We start from the raw sequence: 13332 nt of genomic DNA, 5'->3' as shown, positions 1-13332 counted from the left end.
GAGACAGAGAGACAGAGAGAAAGACAGGGGGAAAGAGAGAGAGAGATGGGGAAGGAGAGAGAGAGAGAGAGAGACAGGGAGGAGAGAGAGAGAGAGAGAGAGAGAGAGAGAGAGAGAGAGAGAGAGAGAGAGAGAGAGAGAGAGAGAGAGAGAGAGAGACAGGGGGAAAGAGAGAGAGAGAGATGGGGAAGGAGAGAGAGAGAGAGAGACAGGGGAAGAAAGAGAGAGAGAGAGAGAGAGAGAGAGAGAGAGAGAGAGAGAGAGAGAGAGAGAGAGAGAGAGAGAGAGAGACAGGGGAAGAAGAGAGAGAGAGAGAGAGAGAGAGAGACAGGGGGAAAGAGAGAGAGAGACTGGGAAGGAGAGAGAGAGAGACGAGGAAGGAGAGAGAGAGAGACAGGGAAGGAGAGAGAGAGGGGGGAAAGTTTGAGGCAGACATTTAAAATAAGAGCATTTCAAATATAATGCAAGAATCTTGTATACATAATGTTTTCAGTTTAAGGAAACACATTCACACGTCTTCTCAGACTGAAGGGATGTTTATAAATAACGGGTCTTCCAAGGTAATAATTAGATGCACTTGCAATGCGTGTCAACATAGAGAAAATCAGTGATGTTTCAAGTCTACAATTACTGTGCATTTCTTTATGGTGTGGGGCGTAGAGGAGACAACAGTCTGGAGGGGGCCTCAGCTGTCTTGGTTGCCAGTCTTGGACAGGAGCAGAGATGTGCAGTGAGTTGAGGCCTGCCTTCACACAGCATCCCAAGACAAGCCCAAACACAGCAGCAACACAGTCTAGGGGTGTGGAGATGGGGATCAGTGTGTGGAGAGGGATCAGTGTGTGGGGAGGGATCAGTGTGTGTGGAGAGGGATCAGTGTGTGGGAGGGGGGATCAGTGTGTGGGAGGGGGGATCAGTGTGTGGGGAGGGGGATCAGTGTGTGGGGAGGGATCAGTGTGTGGGAGGGGGGTCAGTGTGTGGGAGGGGGGATCAGTGTGTGGGAGGGGGGATCAGTGTGTGGGGAGGGATCAGTGTGTGGGGAGGGGGGATCAGTGTGTGGGGAGGGGGGATCAGTGTGTGGGAGGGGGGATCAGTGTGTGGGGAGGGGGATCAGTGTGTGGGGAGGGATCAGTGTGTGGGAGGGGGGTCAGTGTGTGGGAGGGGGGATCAGTGTGTGGGGAGGGGGGATCAGTGTGTGGGGAGGGATCAGTGTGTGGGAGGGGGGTCAGTGTGTGGGAGGGGGGATCAGTGTGTGGGGAGGGGGATCAGTGTGTGGGGAGGGGGATCAGTGTGTGGGGAGGGATCAGTGTGTGGGGAGGGGGATCAGTGTGTGGGGAGGGGGATCAGTGTGTGGGGAGGGATCAGTGTGTGGGGAGGGGGGATCAGTGTGTGGGGAGGGGGATCAGTGTGTGGGGAGGGGGATCAGTGTGTGGGGAGGGATCAGTGTGTGGGGAGGGGGGATCAGTGTGTGGGGAGGGGGGATCAGTGTGTGGGAGGGGGGATCAGTGTGTGGGGAGGGGGATCAGTGTGTGGGGAGGGGGGATCAGTGTGTGGGGAGGGATCAGTGTGTGGGAGGGGGGATCAGTGTGTGGGGAGGGGGATCAGTGTGTGGGGAGGGATCAGTGTGTGGGGAGGGGGATCAGTGTGTGGGGAGGGGGATCAGTGTGTGGGGAGGGATCAGTGTGTGGGGAGGGGGGATCAGTGTGTGGGGAGGGGGATCAGTGTGTGGGGAGGGGGATCAGTGTGTGGGGAGGGATCAGTGTGTGGGGAGGGGGGATCAGTGTGTGGGGAGGGGGGATCAGTGTGTGGGAGGGGGGATCAGTGTGTGGGGAGGGGGATCAGTGTGTGGGGAGGGATCAGTGTGTGGGGAGGGGGGATCAGTGTGTGGGGAGGGGGGATCAGTGTGTGGGAGGGGGGATCAGTGTGTGGGGAGGGGGGATCAGTGTGTGGGGAGGGGGGATCAGTGTGTGGGGAGGGGGGATCAGTGTGTGGGAGGGGGGTCAGTGTGTGGGAGGGGGATCAGTGTGTGGGAGGGTGGATCAGTGTGTGGGGAGGGGGGATCAGTGTGTGGGGAGGGATCAGTGTGTGAGAGGGGGGTCAGTGTGTGGGAGGGGGGATCAGTGTGTGGGGAGGGGGATCAGTGTGTGGGGAGGGGGATCAGTGTGTGGGGAGGGGGGATCAGTGTGTGGGGAGGGGGGATCAGTGTGTGGGGAGGGATCAGTGTGTGGGGAGGGGGATCAGTGTGTGGGGAGGGGGGATCAGTGTGTGGGGAGGAGGGATCAGTGTGTGGGGAGGGGGATCAGTGTGTGGGGAGGGGGGATCAGTGTGTGGGGAGGGGGATCAGTGTGTGGGGAGGGGGGGGAGTAAGAAAAGGATTTTCTGTCGAGTCAGGGGAGGGGAGCTGATGTTGTGTTTTCTGGGCCAGCGGTCCAGGTGATGACACAGCAGCTCCTTAACACCTGTCTGCCCCACCACTACGCACCAGGGGTTTATTACCCATGATCCTCTCCGGCTCTCAGATCACTGCTCATGGCACAAACACAACAATCACTTTAGAGAAGGAGGGAGGAGGAGGAGGGGGGGGAGAGGAATTAGGGGGGAGGAAGAGGAGGAGGGAGGGGGACGGAGGGAGGAGGAGGAGGAGGGAGGAGGCAAGAGGGAGGAGGGGATATGGGGAGATGGGGAGTGAGGAGGAGGGGGGGGAGGAGGAGGAGGAGGGAGGAGGGGAGATGGGGAGTGAGGAGGAGGAGGAGTGAGGAGGGGGGAGGAGGGAGGGAGGGGGGAGGGAGGGAGGAGGAGGAAGGGGAGAAGGAGGGGGGGGAGGAGAGGGGGGGGGACGAGGAGGAAGGGGAGAAGGAGGGGGGATGAGAGGAGGAGGGGGGAGGAGGAAGGGGAGAAGGAGGGGGGGGAGGAGAGGGGGAGGACCTCACACAGGGTCCTGTTAGCCCCTGTGTTTCAGCTGTGGCTGGGGTTCCAGAACCCTCGTCTAGCACAGTCCAGGGGTGTGTTCATTAGGACCTGAAAGGGCTTCATATCAGCCTACCAGTTAATTGATCAAACATCAAAGTGTCAGTAACTCACGCTGGAGTGTTAAGAGGGCAGATTTGGACTCAATAGACCAAGAGAATGCTACGGCAGCCAGCCAAGTCTCTAGGCTTCAGCTCAGCAAGCTATCTCCACCACTTGAGGTCAGGCTTGTCTTCTTGTGTGGTGGAGGTCAGGCTTGTCTTCTTGTGTGGTGGAGGTCAGGCTTGTCTTCTTCTGTGGTGGAGTGTGGGCTTGTCTTCTTCTGTGGTGGAGGTCAGGCTTGTCTTCTTCTGTGGTGGAGGTCAGGCTTGTCTTCTTCTGTGGTGGAGGTCAGGCTTGTCTTCTTCTGTGGTGGAGGTCAGGCTTGTCTTCTTCTGTGGTGGAGGTCAGGCTTGTCTTCTTCTGTGGTGGAGTGTGGGCTTGTCTTCTTCTGTGGTGGAGGTCAGGCTTGTCTTCTTCTGTGGTGGAGGTCAGGCTTGTCTTCTTCTGTGGTGGAGTGTGGGCTCCGTGGGCTCCAAATTTTTCTTTACGCAAATAATTTATTACAAAGGTGTGTAATGTTGTCCCCACAGACTTGACGCTCCAGAAGTGTTGAACAGGGCTTCTGTCTGAGACGTGTTTGAACTTCAAACTGGAGACAGGGATTCACAGTCAGAAAGACTAACTTCATCTTGTCTGTGTTGCAGTAGTAAGTTCCAGAATTACAGGGAATATTTCACATTTGCATTTCACAGATGAACGTTGGGCTTCCCCAAATAATGTTCATCCCTCATCCATCTCAGTCCAGTCTGTCTGCCACAAACACACACATACACACACATACACACACATACACATGCACACAATCACTCAGACATTCACACACACACACACGTCTGTTGTTTTCCCTTCTCAGTCTCATAGAGCACCTCATTAGAAGAACCCACCAGGCTCTCTCTCTCCCCTCTCTCTCTCTCTCTCCTCTCTCTCTCTCTCTCTCTCTCTCTCTCTCTCTTTCTCCCCTCTCCCTCGCTCTCTCTCTTTCTCCCCTCTCCCTCTCTTTCTCTCCCCTCTCTCTCTCTCTCTTTCCTTTCTCTCTCTCTCTCTCTCTCTCTCTCTCTCTCTCTCTCTCTCTCTCTCTCTCTCTCTCTCTCTCTCTCTCTCTCTCTCTCTCTCTCTCTCTCTCTCTCTCTCTCTCTCTAACTCTCTCTTGCCCACTCTCTCTCTCTCACTTGCCATCTCCTGCTGGTCAGCATCCAGATCATAGACATATTATATGTCTATGATCCAGACTATCAGACGAGTGATCGCCTCTGAGCTCTGTGATGTCACCGCGCCCAGCGGGCTCTGTGATTGGCTGGCTGCCCCTGACCTCACAGAGCGTAGATGTCAAGTTGTACCCTCCCTGATCGATGGCGGCTTCATTAGAACCCCTGGAAGCGGGGTATTGATCCCTGCTGGGCCTGGTGGAAGGGCTGCCTGGCAGGCTGGGACTGACTGACTGACTAACTGGGACTGACTGAATGACTGACTGGCTGGGACTGACTGGCTGGCTGGCTGGGGCTGACTGACTGGCTGACTGATTGACTGGCTGGGACTGACTGACTGACTGGCTGGCTGGCTGGGGCTGACTGACTGGCTGACTGATTGACTGGCTGGGACTGACTGACTGGCTAGCTTGCTGACTGGCTGGCAGGGGCTGACTGACTGACTGGCTGGGACTGACTGGCTGGCTGGCTGGGGCTGACTGACTGGCTGACTGATTGACTGGCTGGGACTGACTGACTGACTGGCTAGCTTGCTGACTGGCTGGCAGGGGCTGACTGACTGACTGGCTGGGACTGACTGGCTGGCAGGGGCTGGCTGGCTGGCTCCCCTCCAGACACAGACCAGGCTGCTGCCGCCACATCGACCAGTGTTGCCTGTGTGTTGGCCCTGGAGGGTGGTGGTGGTGGTGGGGGGGGGGGGGGGGGGGTGGAGGGGGAGGATTTAGTGATGATGTGTTGCTTCTGTAACGATCCTGGGACTGGTTGACCCCTGGTCTCTCCGCCCCTCCCCCACTCCCCTGGATCTCTGGGATATCAAACCGCAGGGTGAGGTTCTGTACTGTGTCTGCCATGCTGGGGTCCTGGAGCCTCATGTATAAAGGATTGAGCAGCTTTCATACCAAAAGATGGCATACGGCCCAAACTGGAAAAGTACCTACGCACAGAAATATTCACATGTATAAAACCAGTACACCAGGTCCTGCGCACCTTTCCTTTATAAATCACAGTCAATGTGAGATTGACCGCACGTGAACAAGCCACTGACCCCACCTTGCCTCCTCCCATAAATGAATATGCAGATGGACTATAAATGCACTCCTGAGGTCATTTCTTTGTCTGAATTACCGTATGTCTTCGAAGAAACGCTGCCCTCGAAGAAACGCCGCAACAAAAATGTTATAAACAATTTTTGAAGAAATACGGTGACTGTGAGATCGAGGTTCAGACAACAGAGGTGGAGACAAGAAAATGTGTCCTGTTTGGCGGCCTGTCACCAGGTATTAGTGACAAAAGAAAGTTGGCGGAGTGGAAAACTGTTACTATTTGCGCCCTTTCTTGTTTTTAACCTGTAGCACTTTGAGATTTAGCTAAATGTAAAGCACATTACAAATAAAATCATTATTATTATTATTATAGGGCCGTAAATGCTGTTGGTTCAGAGAACCCGCCCATGGCAGAAATTAAGAAGAAGTGGTCCGATGTAAAACTTTAAATTAATAAACGAGTGGTGATGCATTGTAACAGCATGGCAGCTATAGGGTTAGTAACATGCATTTCCTGAGTGATTTTGTTGTTCGTTTAACACCCTCAAGTTTAACATTAGTTATTAAGTGTTGGCGGATATAACAAGGCTATATAGCATTTCCCGTTTTGGGTTTTGGCATTTTGATGGGATCATCCACATTAATGAGCAAACTTTTATTTTTATGTTTTTTGAATAGTCAACGTCATAAACTAGTAGTGGAAACGTATTTTATAATGTTTGGTGAGTTTCGGCACTTTTCAGTTAGAATTCGCCATGTTACAGAGCCAGACAAGACTTTGCAGACGGTCCGCACATTCTCACGTCTGCTCAAAACCTTCCATGACGGGCCGCACATTCTCACGTCAAGTAAATATTTATGCATCACAAAGTGTGCGTGACAACCAGCATACGCAAGCTTTTTGTGCGTACGCAACGACATGAACCTCAGATAACCAGGACATGGACCTCAGATAACCAGGACATGAACCTCAGATAACCAGGACATGGACCTCACATAACCAGGACATGGACCTCAGATAACCAGGACATGGACCTCACATAACCAGGACATGGACCTCAGATAACCAGGACATGGACCTCACATAACCAGGACATGGACCTCAGATAACCAGGACATGGACCTCAGATAACCAGGACATGGACCTCACATAACCAGGACATGGACCTCACATAACCAGGACATGGACCTCAGATAACCAGGACATGGACCTCACATAACCAGGACATGGACCTCAGATAACCAGGACATGGACCTCACATAACCAGGACATGGACCTCAGATAACCAGGACATGGACCTCACATAACCAGGACATGGACCTCAGATAACCAGGACATGGACCTCACATAACCAGGACATGGACCTCACATAACCAGGACATGGACCTCAGATAACCAGGACATGGACCTCGCATAACCAGGACATGGACCTCACATAACCAGGACATGGACCTCACATAACCAGGACATGGACCTCACATAACCAGGACATGGACCTCACATAACCAGGACACAGCTTTCTTTTCCTATCAGAACTACGGAGTGGGAGAAGAGTAGCTATAGATCATTTTCAAATCAAGAAAACTTCAAAACCCTTGAAATAAGAAAGGTCTTTTTTTTCTCTCGGAAGAAGGATATGATGTGTCATAAGTATGGTGTCAACACTAGCTTTTTATTCTTTCAGTCTAAAACATGAGTGTCTTGCAAGCAAGATTTCATCCTCAATACCTGTGGATCCCTGGATGCTGTCCCAGCATCAGTCTTCACATCCTCTGGAAGTGCTCCTGCCATAATCGTTAGCGTTAATCACTACCAGGTGATAAAGCATCCTTTGAAATGCTGTTCATTAATATTAGCCGTCCCAGTTTGAAAACTTGTCCAGCTACTAAATATTCTAGCTGGACCACACTCCTACTCCATCCAGGAAGGGCACAGAAACAAATCAAATTGTATTTGTATAGCCCTATTTACATCAATGTCATTGAGATGTTGGGAAAGGAGATGGAGAGGAAGAGAGGAGATATCTCCTCATCCTACCAGGTTGGATGGATCCTTCTGTTGCATTATTAGAGATGAGATGTTCTTACCACCCTGTCAGTGAGCAGTACTTTACCCCTGGCTCTTACCACCCTGTCAGTGAGCAGTACCTTACCCCTGGCTCTTAGTCCTGCCAGTGAGCAGTACCTTACCCCTGGCTCTTACCACCCTGTCAGTGAGCAGTACCTTACCCCTGGCTCTTAGTCATGTCAGTGAGCAGTACCTTACCCCTGGCTCTTAGTCCTGCCAGTGAGCAGTACCTTACCCATGGCTCTTAGTCCTGCCAGTGAGCAGTACCTTACCCCTGGCTCTTAGTCCTGCCAGTGAGCAGTACCTTACCCCTGGCTCTTAGTCCTGTCAGTGAGCAGTACCTTACCCCTGGCTCTTACCACTCTGCCAGTGAGCAGTACCTTACCCCTGGCTCTTAGTCCTGCCAGTGAGCAGTACCTTACCCCTGGCTCTTACCACTCTGTCAGCGAGCAGTACCTTACCCCTGGCTCTTACCACTCTGCCAGTGAGCAGTACCTTACCCCTGGCCTCAGTCCTGTCAGCTGACTACAGCTGTGTGATGATTGGTACATTCCTTTGGTGTGAGAATTTCCCATAAGTCAGGTGGTTGAGCGGTTAGGGAATCGGGCTAGGTAACCACATCTCAGCTACCACATTCCTTACAAAACATCAGAGCTAAAACCAACCTGTCAACGACCAAAACAATTGTTTATTCAGCTGTTGGTAAAACAAGAGTTTCCTGTGGAAAACATCTGGTCATTGGTGCTGTGGACTGTAGACTTTGAGATATGGATTTTTGTGCTTGATGGATATCAGCTGCCGTCAAATTGGGCTGAGCTGATTGCAGTCTGCAAGATGATATCAGCTGTAATCAGATTGGGCTGAGCAGTCTGCAGGATGGAGCAGACTGCTCAGATAGCCTCGCCCACAAAGATTATTACATTTTCTTGTTTGTGTCACCCCACCCCCTCCCACCCCAACCCCAACCTCCATCCCTTATTTCAGGAGTTTTCTGCCCATTAAGAGTCATTTAATGTACGCACGGAATAATAAGATACTGGGGGATATGGGGGGCGGGGGGGGGGGGGGATGCTTGATGAGCTGTGTGGTTTGTGTGTAATGACGACAGGCTTGATGAGCTGTGTGGTTTGTGTGTAATGACGACAGGCTTGTTTTGCAGCAGAAATCAAACATCTCTGGCATGGCCTCAGGAAACTGCAGCCTAACTACAGTTGCTGTGGAAACCAGGTAGTTATGGGTACCTGATGGGTAACCTCTGTGTCTTGTGCTATTTGCAGATGATGAAGTTCGCATGGGACAACTACAAGCAGTACGCCTGGGGGAAGAATGAGCTCCGCCCCCTGACCAGGAACGGACACGTCGGGAACATGTTTGGTGAGTCAGTTGGGAACACTCCTAACCTTTAACCCGGAGATAGACGAAACACATTCTAAAAGCTTCTGAAGAGGTTGTGCTGTAGTTCTACAACCTTCAGAGGCTTCTTCAAAAAGGCTTTGTAATGTGAATGTCTGATTTCCGTCACATTTCTCATTGGTTTGGGTTTACATCATTAAAAGTGATTTGTGAGTTTGAGAGCGAGTGGCAGTGAGAAAGGAGAGCGTGTTTCTAGTGTGACTGTGATTTCCATTGTCTATGCTCATTCCATCAACTATTTACCTCGGCTAATGTAACCTAGCAACTAGGACTGCTTCCTCTTCCTGTCCCTAGCAACTAGGTCTGCTTCCTCTTCCTGTACCTACAACCAGGTCTGCTTCCTCTTCCTGTCCTTAGCAACCAAGTCTGCTTCCTCTTGTTCCTAGCAACCAGGTCTGCTTCCTCCTGCCCAGAGTAACCTGTTCTGCTTTCTCCTGCCCATAGCAACCTGTTTTAGCATTTTGCTGGTTCCTTAGGACCTGGTCTGGTTCCCTAGCAACCTGGTCTGGTTCTGTTGTGGCCAGTGTTGGTCTGGCTCTGACTGGGGAGGGGTGGGGGGGGGGCTTGGTGGGGGGGGGGCTTGGTGTGTGTGTGTGTGTCTGGGGGTGTCTGTGTGTGTGTATGTAGACACTAAAGTGTACTTTAGTTGACAAACTAAAGTATGTCATCGTCTCCCCATTGTTCACTATAGGCGATGAAACAGACTATTAAATATAGACTTTCAGATAAACAAGAAAGATAAAGTTCATGCTGGTCTTAATTATACGGAGCAAATTACCGGTATGTTCCGATGTGGTAATAACACTGTCAGACTCTGGGGGTCACAGGTCACCACACTTCTACTGGTTCACAGCTCCCTTTTTATCTGTTAATTGCTGTCTTTATCTGAGTAACGCAATTAGTGTGTGTGTGTGTGTGTGTGTGTGTAAAACAACCCGTGTACACGATCAGATAGACAGCAAGCCATGAGAACTAGCCATTTATCTGTGGCAGCGTTTATATAAACGAGCTTGTTCTTTCAAGTTCCGGGCGAGAGGAGAGCTTGCCACTAATCCCATGAGCGTATGAGTTTCCATTCCACTGGAAGCCAGCACAGTCCTCCAGCACAGAGCTGGGGAGGGGGAGGGGTGAGGGGAGGGTGGGGGAGCAGGGGGAAGCCAGGTATGAAATTGTCTGCTGTGTTCTTTAATTTAATCCCGAGAGTAAACAGAGATTGTGCAGATTGGATTGGGCGATAGCCTGCTTGTCAGAAGCATGTCACTATACTGACAGTAGCTGGAACATCACTCCCACAACAACACCTGCTCTGCTATGCTGCCTCCTCCTCTCCTCCTCCTCCTCCTCCTCCTCCTCATCCTGCTCGACTCCTCTACCTCCTCCTCCCCCTCCTGCTCTCCTCCTCTCCTCCTCCTCCTCCTCCTCCTCCTCCTCCTCCTCCTCCTCATCCTGCTCTACTCCTCTACCTCCTCCTCCCCCTCCTGCTCTCCTCCTCCTCCTACTCTCCTCCGGCTTTCCTTCTCCTGCTACTCCTCCTCTCCTCCTCATCCTACTCCTCCTCTCCTTTCCCCACCCCTCCTTCCCTCTCCTCTCCTTAATCCCTCCTCTCCTTATCTCCTCCTCTCCTTATCTCTTCCTCCTCCTCTCCTTTTCCCACCCCTCCTCCCCTCTCCTCCTCCTTTCCACCTCTCACCCACCTCCTCTCCTTCCTTCTCAACAACTCCTCCTACTCCTCCCCTCCTCTTCCTTTCCCCCTGCTCCTCTCCTTTCCTCTCCTCCTCCTCTGTTAGTCCCTCTCTCCTTCTCTATCTCTGTCTCTTCTAGCTTCACCCTTCTCATTTCCTGTCTACTCCTCCTCTATCTCTCTGTTTATTAAATATGTATCTGTCTCCTAAAGAAGACTGCTCTAATCGTTTCATTAGAATCTGAAAGAGTATGATGAATGATATATCCTAATATGAATATATCATTAAACAGCATGTGGAATATTAACACAGCTCAGTTGATTAAATGATAGATACTCCAGCACGTTTCATTTTGCCGCACATGGTGAGCTGGATCAGATGGGGTCTCAGGCCAGCAGGCGGCCTCCAAGTCCAGGCGCGCGGGGCATCGTGGTGACGGAACGTGTTAGCTCAGGGCAACGCGAACAAGCCTGCCAGTCAAAGGAGGCTAATTGGTCGACGGTTTTTTAAAAATCTGTTATGACTGCTCGCTCTGAACAATGAGTGTTCTGCCAGCAGGGACAAATGAGAACCGCTGTTGACAAACTCAGGAGTGACAATGTGTACAGACAGCAGCCTGGGGGAGGGGGAGGGGGAGGGGGAGGGGGAGGGGGAGGGGGAGGGGGAGGGGGAGGGGGAGGGGTGAGGAGAGGGAGAGGAAGGGAGAGGGGAACAGGGAGGTAGAGGGAGAAAGAGAGAGGAGAAAGGAGAGGAGAGGGAGAGAAAGGAGAGGAGAGGGAGAGAGAGGAGAGGGAGAGAGAGGAGAGGGAGAGAGAGGAGAGGGAAGGAGAGAGTGGTAGAGGAGAAGAGGGCTCTGGGAGACACAGGTCTGCTGGGACAGCTGCTGAGGTGTCCGGCTCCCCAGCTGGGGGTCTGGCCACGCCCCTCACCACTCTACAGGCTGGGGGTCTGGCCACGCCCCTCACCACTCTACAGGCTGGGGGTCTGGCCACGCCCCTCACCACTCTACGGGCTGGGGGTCTGGCCACGCCCCTCACCACTCTACAGGCTGGGGGTCTGGCCACGCCCCTCACCACTCTACAGGCTGGGGGTCTGGCCACGCCCCTCACCACTCTACAGGCTGGGGGTCTGGCCACGCCCCTCACCACTCTACAGGCTGGGGGTCTGGCCACGCCCCTCACCACTCTACAGGCTGGGGGTCTGGCCACGCCCCTCACCACTCTACAGGCTGGGGGTCTGGCCACGCCCCTCACCACTCTACGGGCTGGGGTCTGGCCACGCCCCTCACCACTCTACGGGCTGGGGGTCTGGCCACGCCCCTCACCACTCTACAGGCTGGGGGTCTGGCCACGCCCCTCACCACTCTACAGGCTGGGGGTCTGGCCACGCCCCTCACCACTCTACGGGCTGGGGTCTGGCCACGCCCCTCACCACTCTACGGGCTGGGGGTCTGGCCACGCCCCTCACCACTCTACAGGCTGGGGGTCTGGCCACGCCCCTCACCACTCTACAGGCTGGGGGTCTGGCCACGCCCCTCACCACTCTACAGGCTGGGGGTCTGGCCACGCCCCTCACCACTCTACAGGCTGGGGGTCTGGCCACGCCCCTCACCACTCTACGGGCTGGGGGTCTGGCCACGCCCCTCACCACTCTACAGGCTGGGGGTCTGGCCACGCCCCTCACCACTCTACAGGCTGGGGGTCTGGCCACGCCCCTCACCACTCTACAGGCTGGGGGTCTGGCCACGCCCCTCACCACTCTACAGGCTGGGGGTCTGGCCACGCCCCTCACCACTCTACAGGCTGGGGGTCTGGCCACGCCCCTCACCACTCTACGGGCTGGGGGTCTGGCCACGCCCCTCACCACTCTACGGGCTGGGGTCTGGCCACGCCCCTCACCACTCTACGGGCTGGGGGTCTGGCCACGCCCCTCACCACTCTACAGGCTGGGGGTCTGGCCACGCCCCTCACCACTCTACAGGCTGGGGGTCTGGCCACGCCCCTCACCACTCTACGGGCTGGGGTCTGGCCACGCCCCTCACCACTCTACGGGCTGGGGGTCTGGCCACGCCCCTCACCACTCTACAGGCTGGGGGTCTGGCCACGCCCCTCACCACTCTACAGGCTGGGGGTCTGGCCACGCCCCTCACCACTCTACAGGCTGGGGGTCTGGCCACGCCCCTCACCACTCTACGGGCTGGGGGTCTGGCCACGCCCCTCACCACTCTACGGGCTGGGGGTCTGGCCACGCCCCTCACCACTCTACGGGCTGGGGGTCTGGCCACGCCCCTCACCACTCTACAGGCTGGGGGTCTGGCCACGCCCCTCACCACTCTACAGGCTGGGGGTCTGGCCACGCCCCTCACCACTCTACGGGCTGGGGGTCTGGCCACGCCCCTCACCACTCTACAGGCTGGGGGTCTGGCCACGCCCCTCACCACTCTACGGGCTGGGGGTCTGGCCACGCCCCTCACCACTCTACAGGCTGGGGGTCTGGCCACGCCCCTCACCACTCTACAGGCTGGGGGTCTGGCCACGCCCCTCACCACTCTACGGGCTGGGGGTCTGGCCACGCCCCTCACCACTCTACGGGCTGGGGGTCTGGCCACGCCCCTCACCATTCTACGGGCTGGGGGTCTGGCCACGCCCCTCACCACTCTACGGGCTGGGGGTCTGGCCACGCCCCTCACCACTCTACGGGCTGGGGGTCTGGCCACGCCCCTCACCACTCTACGGGCTGGGGGTCTGGCCACGCCCCTCACCATTCTACAGGCTGGGGGTCTGGCCACGCCCCTCACCACTCTACAGGCTGGGGGTCTGGCCAGAGGGGGCAGGGAGGGAAGGAGAGAGGGAGGG

At 54.8% G+C, this 13332-nt stretch overlaps 1 protein-coding gene across 1 annotated transcript in view; it reads left to right on the top strand.

Moving 5' to 3' along the window:
• LOC146300319 (mannosyl-oligosaccharide 1,2-alpha-mannosidase IA) overlaps positions 1-13332 on the top strand; it is a 115058-nt gene that overhangs the window by 38013 nt on the left and 63713 nt on the right. The window contains exon 2 of the mRNA XM_084702184.1: positions 8660-8756. Within this exon, the coding sequence (XP_084558310.1) occupies positions 8660-8756 (97 nt within the window). The remainder of the gene's footprint in view (positions 1-8659; positions 8757-13332) is intronic.

The sequence above is a fragment of the Hypomesus nipponensis genome, chromosome 2 (genome assembly GCF_054491055.1).
Source record: "Hypomesus nipponensis isolate SF chromosome 2, ASM5449105v1, whole genome shotgun sequence".
Taxonomy (NCBI): Eukaryota; Metazoa; Chordata; class Actinopteri; order Osmeriformes; family Osmeridae; genus Hypomesus; species Hypomesus nipponensis.
Note: the sequence above shows the minus strand (reverse complement) of the source record. Positions and strands in the feature narration are given on the sequence as shown.